This window comes from Oncorhynchus keta, chromosome 32 (assembly GCF_023373465.1).
Source record: "Oncorhynchus keta strain PuntledgeMale-10-30-2019 chromosome 32, Oket_V2, whole genome shotgun sequence".
Taxonomy (NCBI): Eukaryota; Metazoa; Chordata; class Actinopteri; order Salmoniformes; family Salmonidae; genus Oncorhynchus; species Oncorhynchus keta.
Window position 1 is genome coordinate 45033 of NC_068452.1, and position 12468 is coordinate 57500.

The 12468-nt window shown below is 46.4% G+C and overlaps 1 protein-coding gene across 2 annotated transcripts in view; it reads left to right on the top strand.

Annotated features, from left to right (window-relative positions):
* The first annotated feature begins 1209 nt into the window (after positions 1-1209).
* LOC118364783 (TRIO and F-actin-binding protein-like) overlaps positions 1210-12468 on the top strand; it is a 20165-nt gene continuing 8906 nt past the window's right edge. For both annotated transcript variants that reach the window (XM_052490286.1, XM_052490287.1), the window contains exons 1-4: positions 1210-1508; positions 9361-9497; positions 9732-9910; positions 10107-11619. In XM_052490286.1, the coding sequence (XP_052346246.1) occupies positions 9820-9910; positions 10107-11619 (1604 nt within the window). In that variant the 5' untranslated portion in view covers positions 1210-1508; positions 9361-9497; positions 9732-9819. The remainder of the gene's footprint in view (positions 1509-9360; positions 9498-9731; positions 9911-10106; positions 11620-12468) is intronic.

Consider the following 12468-nt stretch of genomic DNA (forward strand, 5'->3'; position numbering starts at 1 on the left):
ATCAAACCACTGCTCCTGCATCTCTCTCTCTCTCTCTCTCTCTCTCTCTCTCTCTCTCTCTCTCTCTCTCTCTCTCTCTCTCTCTCTCTCTCTCTCTCTGTCTCTCTCTCTCTCCCTCCCCTCCCCCCTCTCTCTCTCTCTCCTTCACCTCCATCTATTTCTCTATTTCCACCTGGACCTGCTTTTTGGGAGATTTTTAGGTCAGCAACATGAATAAAAATTTGACCTGCGGCCAAAATAATAAACAATATCCTTAAAAACCGGTATTAGTTTCATTATTAAATGTAAATGTAGTGTTTGAACTGACACACGCTATTTTGTGTTTTCCTTTGACTCTGCTCCAGTCCTGATGACTCCCTCCCGTACGCGGTGAGAGACAATTTACTTAGAAACAGGAGGCCGCCTCATTCCTCACAGACAGCAGATCCAGGTCAATATGTTTTTAAGAAATGAGGCTGAAGAAAAGAGAGGGACAGAATGGCCAGTATTCCTCCACAAGGGGGAATACATTACAGGCATATAGTTGGGTAATAATTACATAATTAAGTCTATATTGATTTCAAATGAGGAAGAAAGACAGACTAGGAATTGAAGGCAAGTGATGCTGCACGCATCAGAAGATCAGATATGCTAAATTAACTCCCTTTGAATATAGAACAAACTGCAAAATGGGTACAGATCTCTGTGTGAAAATGAGGGGGAATTGGGCACTTGGGTGGTGGATAGCAGTTTTATATATATATATATAGTTCAAATACTGGGCACAGTGGGTACTCATGATGTAACCTCAGCGGGGATGTTAGTCCAAATCTATCTCACTAAGTTCAGAGCAATGCGAAGGGACATTTGGTGACCTGCAAAAGAGTTGTCTGTCAGATTTCTCCAGTGCTTCAAGAAACCAAGGCATTGAGGCGTGTGGGTTCCACTTGAGTTTAATAAAGGCAAAAGACTGGTCCTCTGTGATTGGTCAGCTAGTCTAGGCCATTAGATGGGCAATGCAGTGCCATAAAAGATAAGTATGTTTCAAATGTTCTCAGTTCGCTCAGTAGCCAATAAAAAGTTTGTATTGCACTGAATTGGTACTGGTCCATCCCTTTAAAGCTAGACTCAATATCAGCGCCACGAGGAAATGTAATTAGCATAATAATACAAATCCCCATCAAAATCTGTCTGTTTAAGATAGAGATGTCTGCTTTTTTTGTTGCTTACGCTGCGTCTCAATCCACAGCAACCACCAATGGCGGTTTTCAGCGTCTGCGGTGGGAGGTGACCGAGCTACAGCGGTGTTCGTCAGACCATGAGACATCCTGGAGATCGGTCTACTCACGAAAACCTCTGTAGTGTCTGAACGAATAGGACCATTCTATGGAAAGATGAGACTCTTACGAACAGGATCTCCGTTTTACTCCGTGACCGCATCACGGGACTCATCAGACGTTGGTACCGCTGATCTGCCAACTTCTGCCTGTAGCGTCCGAACAGTTTGGGCTACACACTAAGATGGAAAGGTGAGACTCACACAAACACTACCGTTCAAAAGTTTGGGGACACTTAGAAATTTCCTTGTTTTTGAAAGAAAAGCACATTTTTTTGGTCCATGAAAATAACATCAAATTGATCAGACATACAGTGTAGACATTGTTCATGTTGTAAATGACTATTGTAGCTGGAAACGGCATATTCTTTATGTGTACAGAGGCCCATTATCAGCAACCACCACTCCTGTGTTCCAAATGGCACGTTGTGTTAGCTAATCCAAGTTTATCATTTTAAAAGGCTAATTGATCATTAGAAAACCCTTTTGCAATTATGTTAGCACAGCTGAAAACTGTTGTCCTGAATAAAGAAGAAATAAAACTTTCCATCTTTAGACTAGTTGAGTATCTGGAGCGTCAGCATTTGTTGGTTCGATTACAGGCTCAAAATGGCCAGAAACAAAGACCTTTCTTCTGAAACTCGTAAGTCTATTCTTGTTCTGAGAACTGAAGGCAATTCCATGCAAGAAATTGCCAAGAAAAAATGAAGATCTCGTCCAACGCTGTGTACTACTCCCTTCACAGAACAGTGCAAACTGGCCCTAACCAGAATAGAAAGAGGAGTGGGAGGCCCCGGTGCACAACTGAGCAAAAGGACAAGTACATTAGAGTGTCTAGTTTGAGAAACAGATGCCTCACAAGTCCTCAACTGGCAGCTTCAATAAATAGTACCCACAAAACATCAGTCTCAACGTCAACAGTGAAGAGGTGACTGTGATGCTTGTCTTCTAGGCTGAGTTCCTCTGTCCAGTGTCTGTGTTCTTTTGCCCATTTTAATATTTAATTTCTTTGGTAACATCGGAGATGTGTTTTTTTTCTTTGCAACTCTGCCTAGAAGCCCAGCATCCCTGAGTCGCCTCTTCACTGACGTTGAGACGGGTGTTTTGCAGGTACGAGATCTTCAGTTTCTTGTCAATTTCTCTCATGGAATAACCTTCATTTCACAGAACAAGAATAGACTGACAAGTTTCAGAAGGTCTTTGTTTCTGGCCGTTTTGAGCCTGTAATCAAACCCACAAATTCTGATGCTCCAGATACTCAACTAATCTAAAGATGGACTGTTGTATTGCTTGAAATGTCATTTCGGAGAATGACATTTTCTCTGAATGCTTTTATACGGTACTTACAATATTGTCTTTTGATGATCTGGTTCTATTTCACCCTTGCGTTTGACCTGTACGAGTCATTCTACTAGCAAAGATATGCATATTTAAGAACGTTTAATAACTCTAAGATACATTCATGAAAATACAGTCTATCTACATTTGTAGAAGTCAGTCATGCCAACTTCAAGTTGGTGGGATGCTGAACTTTTCTTTGGCGATCATATTTCCATGGTTACTAAATCTCCTCTCACCATGGCAACTGTTGCCTGAGCAACAGAGTGTATCTATGCAACTAGGACGCTCAGCGGAAAAAGGATTTGGGCAGAAATAACTCCCTGCAACATTTTCTTGCCAAACATGCTGTTATTAATATCCTGAGGGTGACATTTCATTTGAAATATTTTTTGGGGTTAATATTCTCTGAGAGTAGTATTACAGGTAAACTTCTCAAAACTACAATTTCTGAGAGTGCAATTAATCACACGCAACTTTTGGTACAGCTAATTTGAGCTTGAATTGAGACTATTCCACACAGTGATGAATGGGCCCTGTTACAGGATCCAGAGCAGTCAGTGTTCACTTCACCTATTTAAACATACAGTACATCTATAAATACACAGCCTTTATAGTCTACAGTCTACGCTGAGCATGCAGCGTGAATGACAAGCGAGAGTGTATGATCCACTAAGAGACTATGTGTGTGTGTATGTGTCAATGTGTCAATGTGTGTGTGTATGTGTTCTCATGTATGCGTATGCGTGTGTGTGCCTGTGTGTGCTTCCTGGCCTCCCAGTACAATCCTGATGACACTTCTGGCCCCCTCTGCTGGCTTCTCTGGACACTGCTGTCCCCCAGTGGACGAGAGATATAATTGACTATATCTATGGAAACAGCTCTGTTTTCAGCATAGCACAGCTGATATTATATTATATACACACACAAAGGGCCCCTAGACAGGTTACATATGTGAGGCTAGATGCTGTACATACTCCTTTTCATTTCCTCAGGTAATGAGTAACATAGATACTCTACTAGCCGACCTGCCCTGCAACATTAAGGACCCACCTGGCATTTAAAAAAAGATATGTCCGATGGTTTCGACTTATTTCGCACCACGTTTATTTTTTCACTATTCAATTTAAACGGGTTTGTTTTTCATCGGTTAACCTTGTATTTGGAATCAAGTTGAATGCCAACTCAAGATTCAACATGTATTTCTTGTTCCCCAGAAGATGACCTCTCTATGGTCCAGTCTATGTCTGTCATGCGGTGCCTATTCTAGTAAACAGAGTTTTACAGGTGACCGCTCGCGCTTGTCTGTACCCCTCCGAGCAGCCATCTGTAAAACAGGCCCACCACCACATGACATCTATCCAGTGGAGACAGTTGCATATTTCCCTCTCTAAAGCTGATGACATCTGATACACACCTTTGGGGGCCAGTGGGCCATGTTGGCTCCAATGAGAGTCAGTTGATGTTTAACATTACTAAAGACAGAGCCACAATGGCAGTTATACCCACGCCAGTTTCACCCAGACTTGGATGAGTTCTGAGAGTATGACGTGTATGACCTGTGCTGGTTACTTTGCAGATAAAAATGAACTTGGAGTTAACAGTCGTAAGGTATTTAAAAATTCTAGAAATACATTTGAAGGTTGATTCTCTGGCATCTGGATTCATTCGTCCTTCCTCTTCTCCAGCGGGGGCAGGGTTCTTCTTTGTGGGGAAGAAGGACGGATCTCTGCGTCCTTGCATTGATTACCGTGGGTTGAATAACATCACAGTGAAGAATACCTATCCCTTACCGTTGATGTCCTCAGCCTTTGAAAGGTTACAGGGAGCATCCGTGTTCACTAAGTTGGATTTACGTAATGCATATCATTTGGTTCGCATAAGGGGGGCGAATGGAAGACCGCGTTTAACACCCCCAGAGGGCACTTTGAATATTTGGTCATGCCTTTTGGGCTATCCAACTCCCCAGCGGTTTTCCAGGCACTCGTCAATGACGTGCTGAGAGATATGATTGATCAGTTCATATATGTTTACCTGGATGACATACTGATTTTTTCTTCTTCTCTCCAGGAACACGTTCAGCACGTCAGACGAGTGCTTCAGAGGTTGTTGGAGAATGGACTTTTTGTCAAGGCGGAGAAATGCATTTTTCATGCACAATCCGTTCCATTCCTAGGTTACATCGTCTCGACTGAAGGCATTCGCATGGATCCTGACAAGGTTAAGGCTGTGGTGGATTGGCCAAGCCCAGATTCCCGTAAGGCCCTACAGAGGTTTCTGGGATTCGCCAATTTCTACCGGCGTTTCGTTCGCAACTTTAGTCAGATAGTCGCTCCTCTTACCGCCTTAACCTCCCCCAGAGTGACGTTCAGGTGGTCCGATACAGCCGAGGCTGCATTCGCCAAACTCAAGAGCCGCTTTGTTTCGGCTCCCATCCTCATAGCTCCCGATCCCTCGCGTCAGTTCGTGGTGGAGGTGGACGCTTCAGAGGTGGGGGTAGGTGCGGTACTTTCCCAACGTTCCTCTTCTGACGACAAGATGCACCCTTGCGCGTTCCTTTCCCATCGGTTATCACCTGCGGAACGCAACTACGACATTGGCAACAGAGAGTTGTTGGCAGTCAAGTTAGCACTGGAGGAGTGGCGCCATTGGTTAGAGGGTTCGGTGGTACCTTTTATAGTTTGGACCGATCACAAGAATTTGGAATATATCAGAACCGCCAAGCGACTCAACTCCAGGCAGGCGCGGTGGGCACTCTTTTTCGGACGTTTTGACTTCTCTCTCTCGTATCGCCCGGGTTCCAAGAATGTCAAACCCGATTCCCTTTTTCAAATTTTTGACCATTCCGAACGCCCATCCACTCCCGAGTGCATCCTACCCGGGACCCTAGTGGTCTCCACACTCACATGGGAGGTTGAATCGAGGGTCAAAACGGCCTTAGAAGGGGTAACGCCTCCGCCCGGTTGCCCGCCTAATCGGTTGTTTGTGCCGGAGGGGTGTCGGTCCGATGTTATTCGGTGGGGGCATTGCTCCAACGTAGCGTGTCATCCAGGAGTCAGCCGCACTAGCTTTTTGGTTAAGCAACGCTTTTGGTGGCCACTGATGGCTCGTGGCATTCACAGTTTTGTCTTGGCTTGCTCGGTTTGTACCACTGGGAAGACTTCTAATCGACCCCCAGATGGGTTACTCCAACCGCTGTCGGTCCCTTCGAGACCCTGGTCCCACATCACACTAGATTTTGTTACCGCCCTTCCGCCCTCCCAGGGCAAGACGGTTGTTTTGACCGTGGTGGACCGGTTCTCGAAGGCGGCTCATTTTATTACCATCTGCCAAGGAGACAGCGGTAACTGTCGTGGATCACGTCTTTCGCTTACATGGCCTGCCGATGGACGTAGTTTCTGACAGGGGGCCCCAATTTGTGTCCAAGTTTTGGCAAGAGTTTTGTAGGTTACTGGGAGCGAGTGTCAGCCTGTCTTCAGGGTTTCATCCCCAGAGCAACGGTCAAACGGAGAGGGCCAACCAAGATTTGGAGAGAGTGTTGCGATGTTTGGTTTCTAAGAATCCCTCTTCCTGGAGTCAACAACTCTCTATGGTTGAGTACGCTCACAATTCGTTGCCAGTGGCAGCCACGGGTCTCTCTCCGTTTGAGTGTAGTTTAGGTTACCAGCTACCTATCTTTCCCAGTACGGAGTCCGAGGTCACTGTTCCCTCCGCTCACGCTTTCATCCAGAGGTGCCGTCACGCAAGGAGCAGAGCCCGTGAGACTCTTCTCCGGGTGGGGCGCGCACAAGGCTAAGGCCGATCGCCACCGGTCGAAGCCTCCGGTATACGTCGTTGGCCAAAGAGTGTGGCTTTCTACTAAGAACATTCCACTCCGATCCGTTTCGAACAAGCTTGCCCCCAAATTTATCGGCCCGTTCAAAGTCACCAGGATCATTAGTCCGGTGGCGGTCCGGCTCAAGCTTCCTCCGGCGTATAGGAGAATTCATCCTACCTTTCATGTGTCTAAAATAAAACCTGTGTTTCAGGCACGCATTAACCCGCCGGTCCCGGTTCCCCCGCCGCCACGACTTGTTGATGGGGAACCCACCTTTTCTGTCAATCGTATTTTGGACTCTAGAAGGAGGGGACGCGGATTCCAGTACCTGGTGGACTGGGAGGGTTACGGCCCGGAGGAGAGAAGTTGGGTACCTGCTAGGGACATTCTGGATCACTCCCTTATCGATGATTTCAATCGACAGGTAAATTCGCCTGGGAACGCCAAGAGGCGTTCCTAGGGGGGTATTGTCACGGTCCATGAATCCACTGCCTCTCTCTCTCTCTCTCCCGTGTTTGTGTGGGCGTGGTTCCCAATCTCGGCCTGATTGTCTGCGCCAGCTGGAGCCACTTATCTTCCCTTTATATGTTCTGTAACCAGTGTTTCTTGTTGTCAGATCGTTGTTACTTCCCTGAGGTTGTGTCGTGTGTCCGTGCTCATCTCTCGCCGCCCTTGTGTGGATTATCTGCTGTGCTCCTTCCTACCCATCGGGACACACTCCCCTGGATTTCTCAGCACGCTATCATTGGAAGATGCGCCCTAGTCCCTGGGTCGGATTCTGTCTGAGTACAGTCTGTCTGTCCTGTTGCTGCTGTAAACTGTATTCATTAAACCATCGTTGCTTGCATCTTGCATCCGCCTCTGTATTGTCACAGATGTAAAATCTTAATTTGATCAGTTAGTAATTTCCACTTTGACATTTCAGACTAGATTTGCCCAAAGGAAAAATGTATCAACCACTACAAAACTGTCCATTAATTATAATCCACATAATAATTCACATTTTCTGTTGCTGCAGGATTATTTTCCTGCTGTAGTAAACTGACTCAAATTAAGTTTCTACGTCTGTATAGTGTTGCTCTTGACATACTGCATTACTATGTGCTGTCTATACATTATATGGTTTGATTGGTTATCCCACCTCTAATCAGGATGTACCACCTTTGTGTAGGTGGATTTTGTAATAGTGCATCATTGCACTGGGCCGTACCATCAGAGTAAAATAGGGGTGTTCACCTGATCTGAGGATCCATCATGCCCCTCTGTGCTGACGACTTTTACTGCCACCAGTTCCAACCCAACACCTTTGACCCCTCCCGCTGTGGTTCGTGCCTGCGCCCGGGACACATGCACCTGAACAGTACCTCACAGGTGAGCCAGGCAGGAGGGGCTAGTGTTGAGGGAAATGGATGATGGACGGCTAATGACTGTTATTGGGTTTGGAAAAGGTCTAGATTATTACCTTTGCTGTACAGTAAATTGTGGTATACGTTTGAAACAGTTCCAAAAACATAAATTTTATCTTCCCAAGTGGCAGTACGAGGAGTAACCATTTCTGAATGAAACAAAGGCGCATATTAAACAACATAATGATGCAATAAACACAAATAAAGCCACCAAGCGGGGTAATTCTAATATAAGCTACACTGTAGGTGTGATGAGGACTGACGAACACACAGGTTGGCGTTTGATTATATTATTATTCTATCATTAATTAATGAAAAGCTCATTTGCATCCCTTGAGGGAAAGATAGTAATCTAATCCGCTCACATAACACATTGCACACAAGCACCCACACAACACATACACACACACGCACGCACGCACGCACGCACGCACGCACACACACACACACACACACACAACACCAGCCCACTCAACTGAACCTGTACCAGAAATACACTTCTACTAATCTTCACTGTCATTGGAGTAATCTAATATGCTCAAACAACACGTGCACACAAGCACCAGCTCTATGGATGAACCTGGACCAGAAATAAACTTCTACTAATATTTATTTTCATTTGAATAATCCTTTCATTTCAAAATAACAGAATATTCTAGATAGAAATCCACGCCTGCTCACAACACAACACGGAGATCAAAAGTCAAAAGAGAAGAAAGGCTTTTGTGTGTTGTAGGGAGGGCAAGAAGTGAAAGAGGGATCAAGAAAGGGTTGAGAGGAGGATGGGTGGATTCTGGTTGTGGAAGAGCAGCAGACCAATTAAATAATGATGAGCAAAGGCCAGGGAGAGGTTGTGTTACCGTCATCCTTGCCGGCCTAATGTATTAGTTCAGGTAGACAAGGTGAAGAGAGGATAGGTAGATGGGGGAGGAGAGAGGGGGAGAGGGAGGAGAGAAGTTGTTGTTGCCACTTGCAGCCTGTCTTAACAGCAGATTTGTAAAGGGACGTCCAAGGAAGCTCTGCAAGCAGGTGTAGTAAGAAGTTAGCATTTTGAGTTATACGGAAAGTTATCTTCTTTTCATTTATTCCACAGGCTGCCATTTTGTCTGAAGTTTGTTTACTTTACTTGTTGGTGCTTTCTCACATGCTTGTTGAATTGACCTTGAGAGTGGTTTCAACTCATTCCTTTAATTCATCTTTAAGCATTGTAATGTCATTGGTCACACTAGGTCATGACTGTCTTGCCATAGAGATACCTGTACACTGCAGCATGTTTGAATTTCTTTGATTTGTCTCCAACTGTACTTTCACGTTACTATGCAACTTTCTGAAAACACAACAGAATGACATACTTTGTGCACCAAGCCTTAAAAGTAACTTTTACACATCTCAGATGGTTTGCTGAATTGACAAAGCCATGGACGAGTTTGACATTCTCTGAATTATTAACGATTGGATGAAATGTGTCCCGTTTCACGAATCAGGACAACCATGACTTCCTGTCGGAGGTGACCAGTTACAGTGATGTCACAAGGAGCATCTGGACCTATCAGGAGAGCCTAACTCACACTCCGAGTCCTGACTGGGAACTCAATATCTGTGACTCTGACACGGTACACAGGTGAGTGTGAGAGTGTCATTGGCAGTTGACTTTAGTAACACTACATTAAGGTATAAAGTGATTAAAGTGATTTATAAAAATGTAATGAACAGTTAGATAACATTATATTTCAATGAAATTCTACAATCAGGTAGTGATTTCTCTTAAACTAGTTCTACAGTACATTGTGCCAAACTCATAGTGTGTGTACCCCTACCAATGTCCCTCATGCCCTCCCTCTATATCTCCACCCAGCAGTCAGGAGGATCCGTGGGAGTTCCTGCCAGACCCAGGGAGGAGTGGCTCTAGCACGCCAGCAGGGTGCTGTGTGACGGGGCCAGAGATGACCCGGGTGGACCCCTCTCCCCACAGACCACCACACAGCTCACTGATGGAGGAGAAGAGAGGTCGGGAGAGGTTCAGGCGACCCTCAGGTCAGACCAGCTCACAGTATTACAGACAGATATTTTTTCTGGGACTGCTGATACAATTTTCATTCAATTCAATTGTACTTCAAAATGTTATTGTCATTTTTCAGTTAAACATTTAAATGTGTCTTTGCTTTCCATTTGAGTGGGGCTCAATCAAATGGATGATCTATCATGCCATGTCCCTACTCCTCACTTATAGGATCAAGAGGAGAAAGCGGCTACTTCTCTCCGGACAGGAAAGCCTTATTTGATGATGGTCCCCAGGCTCAGGTGGAGGGTGTATCCAAACGGCCTTACCGGCACTATGAGAGGGGCCATCCGCTCCCCAACAACCACAGCCCAGAACCCAAAGCCTCCATCCCCTACCGGAACGTGAATCTCGGAATTCCCTCCCAGAGGAGAAGCGATGAAACGTTCCAGCAGGAGACCTGGAGGAGTGAGTCTCCGCAGAGATACACCTGTCATTCCAACTTCAGACGTGGTGGCACTGATTCTCAAGATCAGTCTCCTAGCCCTCGCTCCCCATGCCCAAACCGGTATAAACTTGCTGAATCACGATCTGCATCCTCCCAACGTAGAAGCTCCCACTCCAAAAGTCGCGCTCCTTCTCACGCTCCGTCTCACTCATCTCGCTCCTTGTCTCGTCATCCGTCAGGACGGTCCAGTCCCTCTCACAGACGAGGTTCGGTTGTGTCTCGCCACCCCTCCCCGTCTCGAAACACGGCCTTCTACAAACACACTGACTCCTCCCATGTAAGAAATGGTAAAACAGAGCATTACGCCAATGAGCGTGATCAAGATTCAAGAGAGTCAAGAGAATCAAGAGAGTCAAGAGAGCCAAGAGCGTCAAGAGGATCAAGAGGATCAAGAGAGCCAAGAGAGTCAAGAGACCTAACAGAGTCAAGAGACCTAACAGAGTCAAGAGACCTAACAGAGTCAAGAGAGTCAAGAGAGTCAAGGGAGTCAAGACGTCCCTCCCACAACTCAAACAGTCACAGTTTGGACTCTGAAAAACTGTACAAAAATCTTGACTCCATCTCTCGACGTGACTCTCCAGCCTTGCAGCCAAACTCCTACGAAGGGTCTCGAAGGCCCCGGCCCAGAACAGATAAAAATCCTTCTCCAACCACTCTCAGTCGTGATAGTTGGGAATGCTCACCCCCTATAAGTGGCTATGGTACACACAGCCATTCACCCCAAACAGAAACCAAGCATAGCGACACCAGACCTGACACAGCACAGAGCTACTCAAGGAGACCAGAGAGGGTCGCTAGAGAGGAACGGACAGAGATGCACCCCCCTAAAACCAACCCCAGCCTCCCTCCAGGCTCCTGGCGTGGCTCCTCCCACTCCCTTCTAAGCCCTGCCCTCTCTTGTAGCTCCTCCCCACCACGACTAGGCATCGACTCCCAGCTGCTTGCCAATTCGTTGAAACCCTGCCCTGCGACCATGGAAATTAATGACAGGCCAATCAGTGACAGGAGCAAGAGTAATATAAGGCGGGGCCTGGAGTACCTGTTGACCCAAGAGGAGCCCAAGAGAACCGCCTCAGTGGACTCCCAGGGGATGACCATAGAGGACTACGTCATTCTGGCCGACATCCCCAGACTGGACCTGGGGTCAGAGGGAGAGGGGGCGGAGGTGCTACTGGCCCCGAGGAGGAGGACCCAGAGCCCCAGCCCACGTAGAGACCAGAGGCACAGGACACCCAGGTGAGTGGGGAGACTGGAGAGGCGACAGGAGGGACATTGTAGAGAGAGAGGGAGGAGGGAGGGCAGAGGAAGCATGATACATTTCTATGCATATTGTAAGGATCTACTGCAGGTACAGCATATTGTAAGGATCTACTGCAGGTACAGCATATTGTAAGGGCCTACTGGATGTACAGCATATTGTAAGGGCCTACTGGATGTACAGCATATTGTAAGGGCCTACTGCAGGTACAGCATATTGTAAGGGCCTACTGGATGTACAGCATATTGTAAGGGCCTACTGGATGTACAGCATATTGTAAGGGCCTACTGCAGGTACAGCATATTGTAAGGGCCTACTGGATGTACAGCATATTGTAAGGGCCTACTGGATGTACAGCATATTGTAAGGGCCTACTGCAGGTACAGCATATTGTAAGGGCCTACTGGATGTACAGCATATTGTAAGGGCCTACTGCAGGTACAGCATATTGTAAGGGCCTACTGGATGTACAGCATATTGTAAGGGCCTACTGCAGGTACAGCATATTGTAAGGGCCTACTGCAGGTACAGCATATTGTAAGGGCCTACTGGATGTACAGCATATTGTAAGGGCCTACTGCAGGTACAGCATATTGTAAGGGCCTACTGGATGTACAGCATATTGTAAGGACCTACTGGATGTACAGCATATTGTAAGGGCCTACTGGATGTACAGTGTATTGTAAGGGCCTACTGGATGTACAGCGTATTGTAAGGGCCTACTGGATGTACAGCATATTGTAAGGACCTACTGCAGGTACAGCATATTGTAAAGGCCTACTGGATGTACAGCATATTGTAAGGGCCTACTGGATGTACAGCGTATT